Consider the following 15,311-nt stretch of genomic DNA (forward strand, 5'->3'; position numbering starts at 1 on the left):
TGTTACTGTTAACAATTTTTGAATGTTATTTATATCACAGATCATGACTTAAGCGTACGAAATTCACAAAAGTAATTTTAGAACTTTGGTTCAGTAAGTGTGGCATCGCAATTGTTCAAATTGTTTTGACATGATAATTGTGCGTGGGTACTAGTGCTATATCAGACAGTCCGTATTAATCAACAGCTGATGGACTAAATGCCTTTAACACTATGTAAGTCTAAATTGATTTGAATTATTGTATGTCAACCATAACCCATACTAATCGTATCTGTCTTTTTAAGTATGGTAAAGCTTTTATTCAATGACAATACAGTAGTTAGAAAAAATCTCACGGTTTTTTTCTCTTTATATGCACAAGATGTGGTAGCTCGTGCCCAACACGAGGGCGTGTTTTCCGAGAGCTAAGCCGCGCCCACTTCTGCCGCGAACTAACCGATTGGTTTCTGCGAATTGTACTGGTGTGCGTGTGAAAGCCCTATATTGCCAACCCTAGTCATACGATCCTTTAGAGAGTAAAGCAACCGCTCAGCGATTCCTGATCTCGCATGAGAGAAAGAGAGGGAGACGTGTGGCTGAAGGAGGGATAGCTCCTGCGGAACCGCCGAGTGGGTGTGGGACAGCGTCTGCAGAACACTGGCTCGACAGTCTTTGCAGAGCTCCGAAAGTGGAAGCTACAGCGAGCGCGTATATATACCTTTTACAGATCAGTTCCTTGCTTACGCTCTTTTTCTTTTTCCCTCCCTACCTTCTCATTTCATTTGCATACATCGTGTCAGTGAAAATTTATATTGTTAATACGAAATTTGTGATTCTGCTGTGATATTCATAAATCTGCTGCTATAATCGTTGACAGTGTGTTGAGTTCAGTGTGAAAACATAGACAGATCTGTCAAATTTGTGCAAGACGCTGCGCCATTTCATGCTACAATTGTTATGTAAATAAGTATAATGTTCAATATAGTGTTTAATTGATATGAAAATAAGTATAATGTACACGAGTTGGTGACGTTAAAATGCGATCGGCGACATGACTTGAGTTAACAATTGCCGTAAAGTTAATATACCCGTAAGTGAGCTTGTACCGGTCACAACAGTCACAGGTCGACGATGATAATCGCCGATAATAACATGCACCAGAAAACACATGCAACGATCTCATCGTTGAATTTAATCGAGCAGCAAAATGCCATCGCGAGAAATATTAATGCTTGGGCGACCTCAACGACGAACACAGCACGACTCGCTGGTGAATAATACTAGATACAAAAAGCAGCAGCAGCAGCTCGATAATTCGAGATCAACGTCGACGTTCACCACAACGACGACGACAAAAAAGACACGAAGAAGACTCACAGTGCTACAAAAATGCCGAGACCGTCGAGAGACACGTACGGCGATCAGAAGCCGCCGTACTCGTATATCTCGCTCACAGCAATGGCCATCTGGTCGTCCAAAGACAAAATGCTACCGCTCGCGGAGATTTACAAGTTCATCGCTGACAGATTTCCTTATTACAGAAAGGACACGAGGCGATGGCAAAACTCCCTGAGGCATAATTTGTCCTTCAACGATTGTTTTATCAAGGTAAGTCGTTGTTGTTACTGCTGTTGTTTGTTATTGTTGTTGTTATTGTTATTCTCCTCAAATGACAGATCTTTGTTAGACACAGCAAACTTCGCGCAAAAAATACTTGAGCCTCACAATGATGAGACGCTTGATTGAAAACCTTCTTTCATCGCTAACGCTGCAAGTCGTACTAGATATGATGCCCGAAAAAATATTTATTAAAATATAATATTAAAAGTTTTACAATCTTCAAATCAGATAGATTGGATATAACTTGTAACAAGCTGCAATACAACTCATGTACGAAGTATATTCGTGTTTTTATAATGAATATCGATTGAGAGCTGTAAAACTCGGAAAAGAAAAATTTACATCGCACTTTATACAATATGTCAACTATCGTTTGTTTGTAACCAAGTATAATCGGACGCTCACATCGCGTAACGCATTGCAGATAAAAACCTGTTGCATAGACATGAACTTGCATTGTACAGCTCCCGAGATGATACGCTTAATTTTTTTAGATATAGTCGCACGTATAATAGTGAAACTCATACGACCCGATGAAGTATATACAGTTGAGAAACGATTTGGTCAATTGATCATCGAAACATTACTCATTGCCAAAGACCGAAGTATTTGTAAAAATGAGCGTAAACACAAATTCTTCACTATTCGCAAAATTTATTGACTCAAAAGTACATTAATAATCGCAGATCGACGTGCTCGCGTTCATAAATACTTAGCGTACAATTTCGTTCTCGCACATATCACCGCGTATACACATGGCGTCTGCTGCTACTTATATAATTGCTTAGTTCGAACTAGTAATAAATGTTAACTCTTTCTACCTCTCTAGGCAAAAGATAAGCTGTGGCATAGAAAAAATAAAAGAAGAATAAACTCGCGTTTATACACACACACATATATGCTCGTTTAGCGAGCTCTCGAGAAAGAATTACGACGACGCTACGGAGAAAATCTCAATCAATCATTTCACACGTACGATGTACACAAGTATTTGCGGCATATATACAACACCACCGCGTCGTCAGAATACGTTTATATACAAGCGTTACATACGTTTATATATTTTACCGAACATCTATTTAGTAATATCTTTGACAACTGTTACCACCCTGTCGTGCTGCCGATCACTACCGTTTGCGACAAACATAAACGCGTGCTTCGGATAACATTGTCACCACATTTTTTTCGAGTCACGCTACTGATTTTTAACTCAAAACAATTGGCATTGAGATCGACGTGTAGCGTCATTGGCGACGAGCTGCAATCCAAATAATGCGCTCGATCGTGGGGTTTTGCGGCTTGTGCAGCTCGGCCGCACTGTCGAACGATAAAACTCAGTTATGCCACTTGGTCTCTCTATGGCTTGTTCAGTTACGTATATACATTGATTCATTTATTGGTGGAACTCTTTTGTGCGACCAAATCCATATAGCTTCTTGGTTCACTCTCAAGGCGGTTTTGTTCTTTTTGATCCCGGCATTTGCAATGATTTACGAGCCTCGCGGACTCCAGCAGATCATCGATGTATTAATTTTAATGCAAGCTGAACCTTTTGGAATATACGTGCCAGCTGCATTGCAAATCATTATCGCCTGAAAATTTGATGAATAGCTTTTTAATGCTTTCTGCGAACGATCAATACAGGTATAAATGCAACTCTCACGCGATAAAAGAAGTCAAGCAAAAAAATAATCCACACTCACAGTAGTTCCAAGTAAAAAAAAAAACAGTATAATTGTGATGCTTGAGGGTATTAAAACGCATTATGATTAAAAAAAAAGAAACATCAATTAGTCAATCAAAATAAAGCTTCATAAATATTTGTTCCAAGCGTACACACATTGTATTATATTCTCGAGCGGAAAACGCGGGCGAGTCGGTGATTTCTCGACACGAAAAAGGCGTGTGAGTATGCTAGGGGACACACAAGTCATCGTGGCACATAACATCTGCTAATGCAGTAGTTGAATTTTAATCATAATGCTCATATGAACGTGCTCGCGGAATTTATCGAGGCTCACGCGAGTGCACTCATGGGCGCGAATAAAAATTCATCCAGTAATTAATTTGTAATATAACCCTGTAATATGACACGCGATGCCATCCGTAAAACCCATCTGTGAATGCGAGTCTAGGTGTGTGTATGCATGCGTGAGCGTGCTACGCGTCTATCGAGTTGTAAATCAAGGGCTAATGTTGTAAACATTAATTACCGACAGCTCCGAGGATAGACCAAGAAAAATATGCAAGTCTACATAATATATTTTTTGGGTGTAACGCTTTGCAAGTGTTGAGATATTTGATTGCTTCATTCATTCGCTTATTTATTGACTTTGATTAATTCATTTTAATTGCGTGAAAAATTTACATTAAACGCTCGCATAGTCATGAATGAGTGCAAAAATAATCGTGGGTTTGTTGACTACGGATCTTGCATTTGAATATTATATTAAGCACGGTATCGTGTATACAGATTTTCTTTGCAATAATTTTGACTGATACAATCATTTTGACTTTACTACTCAAAATTTTGAATCGATGAGCATAAAAAATTATGAAATGCATTCGATGTTGAGCTTTTCAGTTCAGCTCCGTGAGCGTACACAAGAACGAATTGTCAGTTTTATAATGCGCACCGTCAGCATATAGTATATACGTCATGCGTTACGTGCTTGTCACGATACGCGATTTAAAAAGCATTAGAAGGGTTTGAATCTTGCTGGTATAAGCGAGGGTGACGGCTGCTGTCAGTTCAACTTGATTTTCATATTGTAGTCATAATGCTACCTAAATAAATGATATTCACACGCGCGCGATAGAGCCGAGACTTTGGCTGATACACGGGGTGCCTTTATATAATATTATAAGGACGGAGCGGCGTCGCTTTTGAGAGGGTAGATCACGCGACGGCCGATGTTCACGGAGCACATTGTGGCCTGAGTCTTTGTAGTACACCGTTTGATCGTTGTGAAATTTGTTTGTTTTCCATTTAAAGATTCTCGTAGACGGGTAATGCCTAAATCCAATGTGTTTGTTATTCGACGCCCCATCGAAACCAAATTATTGATTATTGAAAGTTTCTTCAGCCGCGTCTGATAAATGATTTTGAAAAAAGTAAATTTTGAGTTGAGAGTACTCCGACCAATTGGCTTCGTTAAACGTTTAATTTATGCCAAACCAATTTACTATTTGCACGCATTGAACTAAATACTTTGTAATAAATTAAAACAATCGCAACATTGAGACGATAATCGCGTGAGCATAGAGTTCGGGAGTAAATGTACATATGCATTGTCAAGCAATTTGAAATTACATTTTTTCGATTTAGTTGTTTCTCGACCTGCTCTTAACGTATACATAAAATTTGAAAAAGAAGCCTGACAATAAATTGTCATGTTTTCATTCTCTCCACAAAGATAGAACTCTGCACAAATTGATTAAAAATATCCGGAGTCCAAGCGCCGCCTTTATCAAAGCCAGGCAAACGATCTGAATTCAGCTACGAATAGCAAGTAGCAAGCGAGAGGGATTGAGTTGGATCACGCCATCAATTACTCCGATCTCTGTATACATCTGCAGTTGTACTAACCAGTTTGCCATCTCCAGTACACACAAACGAAACGTATTTCTCGATTCATTTATTTATTATTTATTTTTCCCTCTCTTCGTTTACGCGCACGCGCGCATTGCTCGAGCAACAGAAACACAAGGTGTTTTATATATACGCGCGTAGCGGCGCATTTGTAGACTGATGCAAAAACATATTATATTCATAAAACAGCGAGCGACTGAGTAAGATAGAGAGAACGAGAGGAGAGAGAGAGAGAGAAAAGCTGCAAGCCAAGAAGGCATGATTATACATGCAGAAGCAGAAAGAGAACGGCCATCTGTTTCGCACCTGCAGCACTGCAGTCCCATTGGCTCGTACGCTTGGCCAATTAAACGCTCGCCGCCGTTGCCACCGCTGCCGCTACTGCTACTGCTGCTGCTGCTGCTGCTGCTGCATATATACTATATGCATATTTACATCGTGTGCCGAATATATAATTGAATTACGTCTCGAGCCAGCGATGATGGCTAATATTTGAGCCGAACCGCTGCTGGTGCAAGCGTGAAACTCGATGCGGGATGATTTTTTTAAATGCCGCCGCGCGCCTTAACCGGGTGTTTGAGGATGACGAACGAGGCATGCGTAATTCAAACCCAAAACTTGGATGCATCCGATTTAATTCGATTCGTTCACATAATTGTATGCAGTCATGATATCGTAGGTATATACGCGACCGATTTGTCTCGAGTTTGTTTCATATTCGCGCGGTATATTTTGAAAAAATAAATTCGAATGCGCAGATGTTTTAATTAATGATTATCGAATGCAAGCCATAAACGCGTTGCTCATATAATATACTTTACGTATACACGAGCAAATTTTTAAATATTTTTTCTTCAACGAGTATATTATGCGTGGAGGCCATTTCGTTCTGCTCGAGCGAAATGGAAAATTTTAAACAAATGTTTGCTAGAATTATTCAAATGTAGAGCTCTAGCAAGGTTCGATGCTCGACACACAATTACGCTGATGAAGCATCGTTTGAGCAAATTTGAATAATTTTCACGTTTCAAGCTCTATTACATTCATGCCAGTTTATGCAGTCCAGCTCGAATACCAACAGCACTGAATCGTAGAATCATCCTTGCAAGGTTGGGGGAAAAAAAGGCATCTCTTTTACATCCTGTTGCGCGCTTTAAAAATCCATAAACTCGGCGCACGGTTGGAACGTTCTTTTATCGATTTATGAATTATATTATAGCAAATTAATCCTCGAATATACAGCTCGTATATAAAAGTCTCAAGGTATCGAAAGTGCAGCACAGCACAATATAATATATTTATATAAAGTGATCGCGCGGCTTATACATGTGCAGGTAGTAGCAGCGGCGGAGATCGCGTGGCGCAAGTATGTTTACTTTAACCGCGCGGCATGCATAATGCACGTTAAATATGTAAATTCCTCGAATAATAGTGTGCGATTATTATCCAGGCGCTACACCTCTCGTCTGCCACTGCCGCCGCTGCCGCTGCTGCTGTTGCTCGCGAGAGTCTTTAAAATGAAAATGACGCGTTTTAAGCCCCGAGGCTAGCTCTCTATACCTTATAATACGCGTGCATATACGTACGTACAAGTGTGCGTGTATATGTAAGTGTGTTTGTACGTGTGTGTCTGTAGCTCTTCACGCACGAGAAGCGGTGCTAATATCACGCTATATTGCTATACTATACGGTATATTTACCTACAACAATTTTTTTCCCTCTTCTACGAGCCGTCGGTGCAATTGCAGAATTTCTCTAGGTGAGCGCGATGTACAGTATTTTTTTTATGTCCGTATCGCGAGCGGAGCTGCATGTCGGCACTCCGTATCATGTATAGCATGCCTTCAGCAGAACGTGATCGCGTCGTTCGCACTCGCACGAGTGCACGAGAAGCGCCGCGGATATATAATTATTGCGATATTAGAAAAAAAAAAGCCTATTAACCGAGTACACAATGTAATTTTCCGGTAGCTTTTCTCGAGTCATCTAATTGTTGAAAAAAGAGGAAGAAAATACAACTTAGGAGCTGAGCCGCAACTGCGACTGACGTTTAACATATAGAGAAGGCGCGAGGCGTGAGCGAGAGCAAAAGTTGAAATGTTGTGCTTCGACTTGTCAATTTTTCACGCTTCACGAGTCTGCATGCAGCCGCAGCAGCACGGGGCTTCGAGACGTTCTGCGCGGCCGCTCACATTTGATTTCATTATGCCTAGCGAGCTTAATAATTAGGCGTTAAATTGAATTAACGCGCGCATCATGATTTTTTAAACGTCTTTTATAATAATTCCGTCGGGTGTGTGCGTCTGCGAAAATATCCACGTTTTCTATACTTACACGAGTCGTAAGCCAGTAAAGTGTAAAATTCATTAAGGTCTCCCTTAGACGGTGGATTTTACGTGCACGGGTATACTGAAAAAAGGTAAAAAAAAAATTCAATTAAAATCTTGCGACCAAATTCTTGCGCAACGACGCTTCGGTGCGAGAGAACTAATTTGTGTGCATATGCGCGTTCGAGCCAGGTAGATTCGAGGCATCGTCTATTACAATAGAGCATAGCGCGTATGTGTGTATATGTAGTACATATAAAATCCCGTATATACGTACGCGGTATATAATTTGAGTGCACACGCGGATAAGCGCGAGCTGGCGCGTTGGGTGAGCGCATAATTAATTTCACTCTCGCACGCGCGATCTGTATACACCTTTGAAAATTTATTATAAAGTTGATATACGCCTGCAAAACTCTCTCGTGTGAGTGGTACAAGGCTCGTACGTGTGGGTTATGTGTAAACGCATTTCTATCAAACTGCGAGTGTGTGTGCGTATGTGTGTGGGTAGCATTAGTCTTGGTACGAGTGCGAGCCAAGGCATCTGTTTAATACACATAGGAATAAAATCTACTTGTATGCGTGTGCGAGTATACATACAAGGTATATCGCGTTTCGCTCAATTGCTGGAAAGCACGAAACATCGCTCAAAAACTTTTTTCTCGCGAGCTGTCTTGTAAGGGTAAATACTATCTATGATACGTGTAAATGGAAGACGAGCAGTGCGCCAGGCTTTATAGATTTGCGCATGTGTTTGTGCACACAGACTTGATATATAATTGCGCAAATCTGTGTACTCGTGAGCCAGGAAAATTAATTTCAGCCAGACGATCAGCGCGCAATGCTCTCGTTAACAAATCGTTCGCGTTAAATGTATATGATACCTCCAAGAACTTTTGGGTAAACTTTTGTTGAGAAACTCAAATGTTATATTGAGAATTGCTGAGCGGGTTGAACCATAATTCAAATTACATACAAACGGTGCATAAATAGCATAAAGGAGTGTAACGTATCTAGATATTTAAAAATGTCCGGTACACAATGGAGTCCGACCACGAGTGCGTACTACGCGTCATGGGCTTGCTAACAGCTGTGCAATAATTCTAAACGACAAAAGCCGATCGATTGTGTCGGTGGCTCATAGTTTTGCATCGGATAACACGTAGCCGATACCGATGCTGGATCGCCGATCTGCGAGATGGCATCAGGCGATCGGAACGTTAACGAAGCCGAAAAGCAATTATCTTATTTGCTCAATGTCAATTGACAATATGTGTATAATATTTGCTGTCGAGCTCATTGTTCCTTGCAGCTAGTATATATGCATGTGTAACCATATGAGATCGTATAACTCCTTTAAAGTTTCGCCTCTGATCGACTGCGGTCGTAAAGTAATCGCCACACACCGCACGATATTGTCGCGCGCGCGCGCCGCACGCAGTGCCTCCGAGGCTAACTGTTATTGCACCGAGCGCTCGCACAATGAGAGACTTTAACACCGTGCGGAAGATTTCGATCTCACGCCTTTAATTGTGATTAATTTTTCGAACATTAATTTTCGCCGTACGCGACGAAAATAACTTTCTTTCGTTGTTGACTGAGTCGATACTCGTTCGTTACGTCCAGGCGTATATTCATAGTCACTATTTCAACTCTCTTGCGAGAGCTCCTATATGCACATGTGCATGTGTGTATAATATATTAAACGTTAATATACATACAACAAATTGCGGTACACACATCAAGGCACATGCACTCCGTACCAGCTGTATGTGCAATTAATTTAAACGTTCTCTTAATCGTGCGGCGGCGGCGGCGGTGGCTACCTTATAACTTTTTCCTTCTCGTTTAATGCACAATTCAATAGTAAAGCAGATCGAACAATTATGCAACGCATGTGTATTGCAGCTTGATTTTCTTTGTTTTTAATACACATACATACGCGGAAGAGCAACGACGGATTCGAGCAATCATGTCCGCTAGCTTTTTGTTCCTATACTATGATTTTTTTAAGAGAAAAAAGAAAACTAAAAGAATAACGGCCAGAGTCAATTTCTAACTTGAACGATTTCAGTTACCTTGCGGCTGCACGAGCGGTAGTTAACACATTAATAGGCAGTTAAAGTCGGCTTTTTTAGCATATGCCTCTCGAGCAGGCTGTATATTATAATGTAATAATCTTGAATGTATAAACAAAATTGAGCCGCTCTTACTGACGTTTTTCTTTCCAAGAAATTACCACAGACTGCAATGTATGAACTTTCTATTTTACATAATATAGGTTAAATAAACTGTTGTATCTAAATATTTCTTTATACTCTATTTTTGTTTATTCTATTCTAAAAGCCTCTTGAATTGTCACTGCATTTCGCCGACAGGAGTTGAACGATCGCTAAAATGAAAATTTTTAATTCTTCTGCTTGCAGGTTCCACGAGGGCCGCATCGACCGGGCAAAGGTGCCTACTGGGCGCTTCATCCGGCGGCCCTGTCCATGTTCGAAAACGGCAGCTTGCTGCGCCGTCGAAAGCGCTTCAAGCTCCACAAACCCGACAAGGAGCTACTGAAGACGGAGCTGCAAGCTCTGGCGCAGACGATACCGCCACCTCGGCCGGAGATCGGCTTGGCCAGTCCGTTGGGCGCCACGGAGCACGCCTCGCTGCCCCCGTCGCGCGGCTCCACCTCCGGCATGGGTGGACTGAACTCGGCGAATCTGCACCGGTTGCGCGAGGATCTCATGCGCTGGGAGATGCAGGAGCGCGGAATGATGCTCGCGGCGGCCGCGGCGGCCTCCACGTCTTTCTCGACGTCGCCGGAGTGCGCCGCCGCTGTGCCGGCACCGCCGACCTCCGTGGCCAGCCCGTTGAGCTGCGCGTCCAACTATTACCACTTGCTCAATCCGGAGGCCCGTCAGCGCCTGGTCGAGGCCGAGCAGCCCATGGAGACGGCGGCTCTTCTGCAGAACGCCGCCGCAGCTGCAGCCGCGTGGAACTTTTCCTCTTTCGGGGCAGCGACGGGCGCCTACTTGAGCAGTGGTGGCTCCCCCTACTCGTCGAGCAGCGAAACGGCTGTGGCGGCACTGAATTATCGCGACAGTGGCGCTTTTTACGCGCGAGAGAGGCTCGGCAGTTCCGAGGACGAGGCGAATCAGTCACTGCCGCCGGGTTACCCTCTCGTGCTCGAGGCCCCAACCGCCGCGACCACGACGATGATAAGCCATCAGGCTTGCAGCACTGCCGGTCTATTGGCCAAGCAGATTCGAAAGAGAACAAAGAAACCCTTTACAATCGAAAATATTATCGCGCCCGATGATGTGCAGCAGCAGCAGGAGGATCATCAGCATCATGTCACTCACAGCCATCAACACCAGCACCATAGCAGTGCCAACAAGAGGCACGACATTGAGGAGAAGAAAATCCAGCTCCTGTCGATGCCACGACCGATTTACGCATCCGCCGCGGGCTTCGGACTTCAAGCGGGTCTAAGCGATGGCGTTCACCAAAGGCCCAATTATGGGACTGCTACCTAGAGTTTGCGTATTTATGTATATTGTTTATCACGTAAAATGGATACTTGGCGACGATACGCTTATTACGTAACGCTTTGGCTTAGCATGTGTTTCCTCTTTGAGAATTTGATTTAATTTTTTTACCGGCGATCGGTAATTTAATTCATCGCGAAGTAGAAATGCTGTGTAAATGACGAGTAATATAATTTAGGGCGTGAATGATTCTTACATGTTTACGAACTATCCTAATTTGTACAAAGGTGACCAGACACGTTGATTATACATATTTATGTTAGTTTGTTGTCCGATGAAGATTTTTTAAGTAACCCAAACTGTACATTGTTTTACATTGTGATTCAATCCGTAACTGCATATTCGAAAAAATATCGAGGGCTGAATTCTCGCTGAAGCTTTTTTCTTTAAATGATTCCAGTAACATACGCACTCGTATACCTACGATATTATCTTACGAGTGAACAAAATTTTTAAATGAATTTTAGCAAATGAGATATTTCAGCCTCGTTTTCGATCAATTATGATCGCTGTACGAAGATATTTATATATATTTGAAAAATATAAAGTTTGCTGTGATGAAAATTGATCGACGAGATCTCGCTTGTAGCCCATACACTTAGGTGACACCGAGTAATTTTTAAATTGAATACATTTTTCTCGTTTCAAAATTCATTGTAAAATATCACGAAATTTACGTGATTTGTACTATCGACTTTGTGATTAGAATTCTCAGAATAGATTTTGTAGCATAAAATCGTAAGATCCTAAAATATCGTTGACTTTGAATGAAAATATAAAATGAATTGAAAACTGAGCGTTAAATAATAGCCCCGGCATATTTCAAAATAGTTACTATGTTGTCAAAAGCGGATAAGGCATTGCAAATAATTTTGCATCATGTATACCGTTGCTGCAAGCGTGTTCGTGAATAATATCGCTCGCGACCTTTTTACCTTTCCTCCCTTCCTCCCGACGAAACCGTATTAAGTATTTGTAAATGTAGTACGATAGTTGATAACAAGAAACTACAAAAAAAGAAAGCGAATATTATATTATAATTTATTGTACATACTATGATTATAAATATTATTATCTTTAGCTGAAAATATCGACAAACACAACGAGAAGAATAAAATAACGATGATATACATCAAAACTAATTTCGATATATATATTTTTTTCATAGCTTAACTCACATTATTTTCCTTGTCCAATTTATATTCTGCAATGCTTTTGTTTGTTTTCGGTGATTTTGCACGTAAACATGTATAAATACCGGTACGCACGCAGATATTGGTATATAATACAGAAGTCCTTTCAGAGAAACGCACAACATGGCTTACGCCCATATTGCCGAGGCATTATTAATATGAGCAAGCTCAGAATTATGAATTTATTCCTGATGATAAAGCTCATAAATTGAGATTAAGCATATTTCGAAATAAAATATTCATGACTGAGAGAAAGAGTGTGGAAGAAAATAAAAATAAAATTGCCAGTAGTTTGCACACTTGCTGCGACGCGTGTGTGTACAGCTGCTGCCGTTGCTGAAGGAAATTTTAAAATTCATAACTTCCTATAAGATACTCGTATTTTACTGCTGCAGATATCCTCTCGATCGTTTAGTGGGATGCAAAATCTGAGCTTGCATACGCATTTTGAGAGGGACCGGTTGTCGATTTCCAAAAAGGTAAAATAATCAGCTGCACTTTTCTACATAAACCAGAGAAACGAAACGTCATTATTTAGAGGATGTATTGGCGCGCAAGTGGGTGCATCACATTTGTGCGCAACATTAAGTCCATATCAGGAAGCCGGGCCTGCAGCTCTCGAGGAACACAACGAAATCTCGAATATAAACACGCCGCTGTGCAAATACATGAAAAAAGTAATAATATTCTCGTGTAGTCATCAGTCATCGAGCCCCACTCGCATTCAACTATAATATACATACGCATTCGCATTTAATCCCTTTTCAAGGCGCTCGTCTATACATACACGAGCGGAACGAAAATAAAATAAATCGTCATATTATTTCAAGCACACATATAGGCAATTGACGCAGCACATCTATAGAGAAAACGAATCAAGTTGCTTTATAGGCGCGAATATAGGTGCTATAGAGAGAGAGGCCCGGCTCGATTCTTTCCTTTTCGAATACCGGGCGATCGTTGCGTGTGCCGACGGAACGCGCCGAGTCATTGCCGCGCGCACGCGGCGCACTCTGCATCGGTAACGGCAGCTCTCTGACAGCGCGGAGACCACCCCGCTCGAGATTTTTCAAAGAGGAAAAAGGGCCACCAGATTGCCAGGCGTATAAACAGGCCTTTTAACGAAATGTCGGTTCTCTCTTTCTCGCCTCCGTCCCGTATTCTTGGCGATACGAGGCCGATTTCATTTTCGCGCGCGTGTCCGACTTTTCGATGCATCGTTAATTAAATTTTCGCGAGCCGCGCGAGGATCGGATCACCCGGCCACAAAAAAAGTCGTGTACGCGAGTGCGCGCGGTCGAACGTTTTTGATCCTCTTTAACGCGGGCCTCACGCTTGTTGAAGCGTTAAATTGACGCCGGAATTGGGCGAGGGTGATTTTTCGTTTTTCTCAAGCTGTAGCGTATTATACGGCCTGGGTGGGATGTGGCTCACGGAGAGTATTTTAGAGGTGTGATGTTGAGGTATGAGGTCTCTGTTTCATTACTAAATGAGAATCATGTTATGCTTCATTATCTCGCGAGTCTATTATGTCGTACCAAAAAAATCCTTGAGAATGACGGAGAAAAAATTACGCTTGAATCGAGATTTTTTGCTTTTACGAAATTTTTAAATCTATTAGAACGTCCGTTTCATTGTACAACAATGTATAATGAATTTATGAAATATTTTTAGTGTTTAGAGTGATAACAAAAAATCAAAATTTATCCGTGACCGTCGCAATCTTCGTCCTGAGATATAACTCAGGAAAACTTACGACACGTTGCGCGAAGCTAGGCCAAACACGAGACCGGATGAATTTGCTTAACAATGGATCGAAAAAAAGCGCCTGAAGTCAAAATCTGCCGTATATAGCGAAGTTCGATATACGCGCGCTATCCTCGGTCTCGCATCCCGCGCGATCGCCGTCAATATTTGAAATCGACAGCGCACGGAGCTCGTTAAATAATATAAACTCACGGCAAAATCCATAAATCCTACGGTATTATATCCAGGTTTTTTGCCCAAAGGGGGAAGAGAAGAGGAAGAAAAAAAGTCGACCAATATTATCGTACGCATTCCGAGAATTGCTTGTTCTCTTTCTCGAGGCGAATGAAAACGTCGAATTTTTACTGACTAGAAGGATTAAAAATCTGCCGTGTGCGAGGTTCATTATTAAATGCTCCACACACAGGCCCAAAAAACAACGGGGTGTAAAAGGCAAAGAAAACATACTGAGGTTTCTCGCTCGATTAAAATGTAAAAGAGATGCCGCGCTCGCGCAGAAGCGCATGGCTCGCCAGAAACGATCGCTACTCTCGAGCGTATATTCCTGCTCGTGACATTTTGGCTTCTGCATGCCGGACATGAATATCGCTGCAGCCGATAATATATATGCATATTATACGTGTGTATACCACGAGCGCACGCGTGTATAAACGACCCGATGCTTGACGACTTTTCGACTTCTGGTTTGCCACTTTTTTTTCTTTCTCGCTTCAAACAGTCGGAATAATATTGCTTATTCGAATTTGTTCGCTGCATATAAGGATAAAAGAAAGCTAGGTCATACGCTCTATTATTCGCGCTTACATAGAGCAATGATTAAATACGCGCTCGCGAGTACAAAACTTTTTCTCGATGTGTATAATTCGCGTGTCTAGCCAAGTAAATCAAAAAAATCGAAATTATAAACATTCTTTGAAAATACATAGTCGCGTGTACGTTAATCGAGATTCATGTGCATGTAACGTATGTATATTATAATCGCACGCATTCGACAAACCGAATTACCCGTTCAAGCGCGCGCGACATTGTGTAATTTCGTCGGGCGATCGTAAAAGACACACCTGCACGAACTAGCGGAACGTGTATACTCCAAAATGCATATATAAGACTCTAAATGATGGGTTGCAAGCAAGAAGAGAAAGAAAACCTATATATATTTCGATTATTTAATGCGCCGATCGTGATCGCGACCGAGCCATTAGCTCTTCTCAGAGCACCTGTTTTTTTTTTGCGCCTCCACTATACTCTATCGACGAAACACTTATATACCCATCGGCATTGCTGAGATCTAATA

At 41.7% G+C, this 15,311-nt stretch overlaps 1 protein-coding gene across 1 annotated transcript; it reads left to right on the forward strand.

Moving 5' to 3' along the window:
• Positions 1-741: 741 nt before the first annotated feature.
• LOC106655684 (forkhead box protein E3-like) lies at positions 742-12,070 on the forward strand. Its single transcript, XM_014376200.2, has 3 exons — positions 742-1,587; positions 9,945-10,333; positions 10,385-12,070. The coding sequence occupies exons 1-3, from the start codon at positions 1,369-1,371 to the stop codon at positions 11,043-11,045; spliced, it is 1,269 nt and encodes a 422-aa protein (XP_014231686.1). The 5' UTR covers positions 742-1,368; the 3' UTR covers positions 11,046-12,070.
• The last annotated feature ends 3,241 nt before the right edge of the window (positions 12,071-15,311 follow it).

This window comes from Trichogramma pretiosum, unplaced genomic scaffold (assembly GCF_000599845.2).
Source record: "Trichogramma pretiosum strain Unisexual culture from Peru unplaced genomic scaffold, Tpre_2.0 scaffold5, whole genome shotgun sequence".
Lineage (NCBI taxonomy): Eukaryota > Metazoa > Arthropoda > Insecta > Hymenoptera > Trichogrammatidae > Trichogramma > Trichogramma pretiosum.

Coding starts and splice junctions, on each gene's coding strand:
- LOC106655684 (XM_014376200.2), top strand. CDS start 1,369: ATGCCGAGACCGTCGAGAGACACGTACGGCGATCAGAAGCCGCCGTAC. Junction 1,588..9,944: donor TCAACGATTGTTTTATCAAG/GTAAGTCGTTGT, acceptor TTCTGCTTGCAG/GTTCCACGAGGGCCGCATCG. Junction 10,334..10,384: donor TCTTTCTCGACGTCGCCGGA/GTGCGCCGCCGC, acceptor CAGCCCGTTGAG/CTGCGCGTCCAACTATTACC.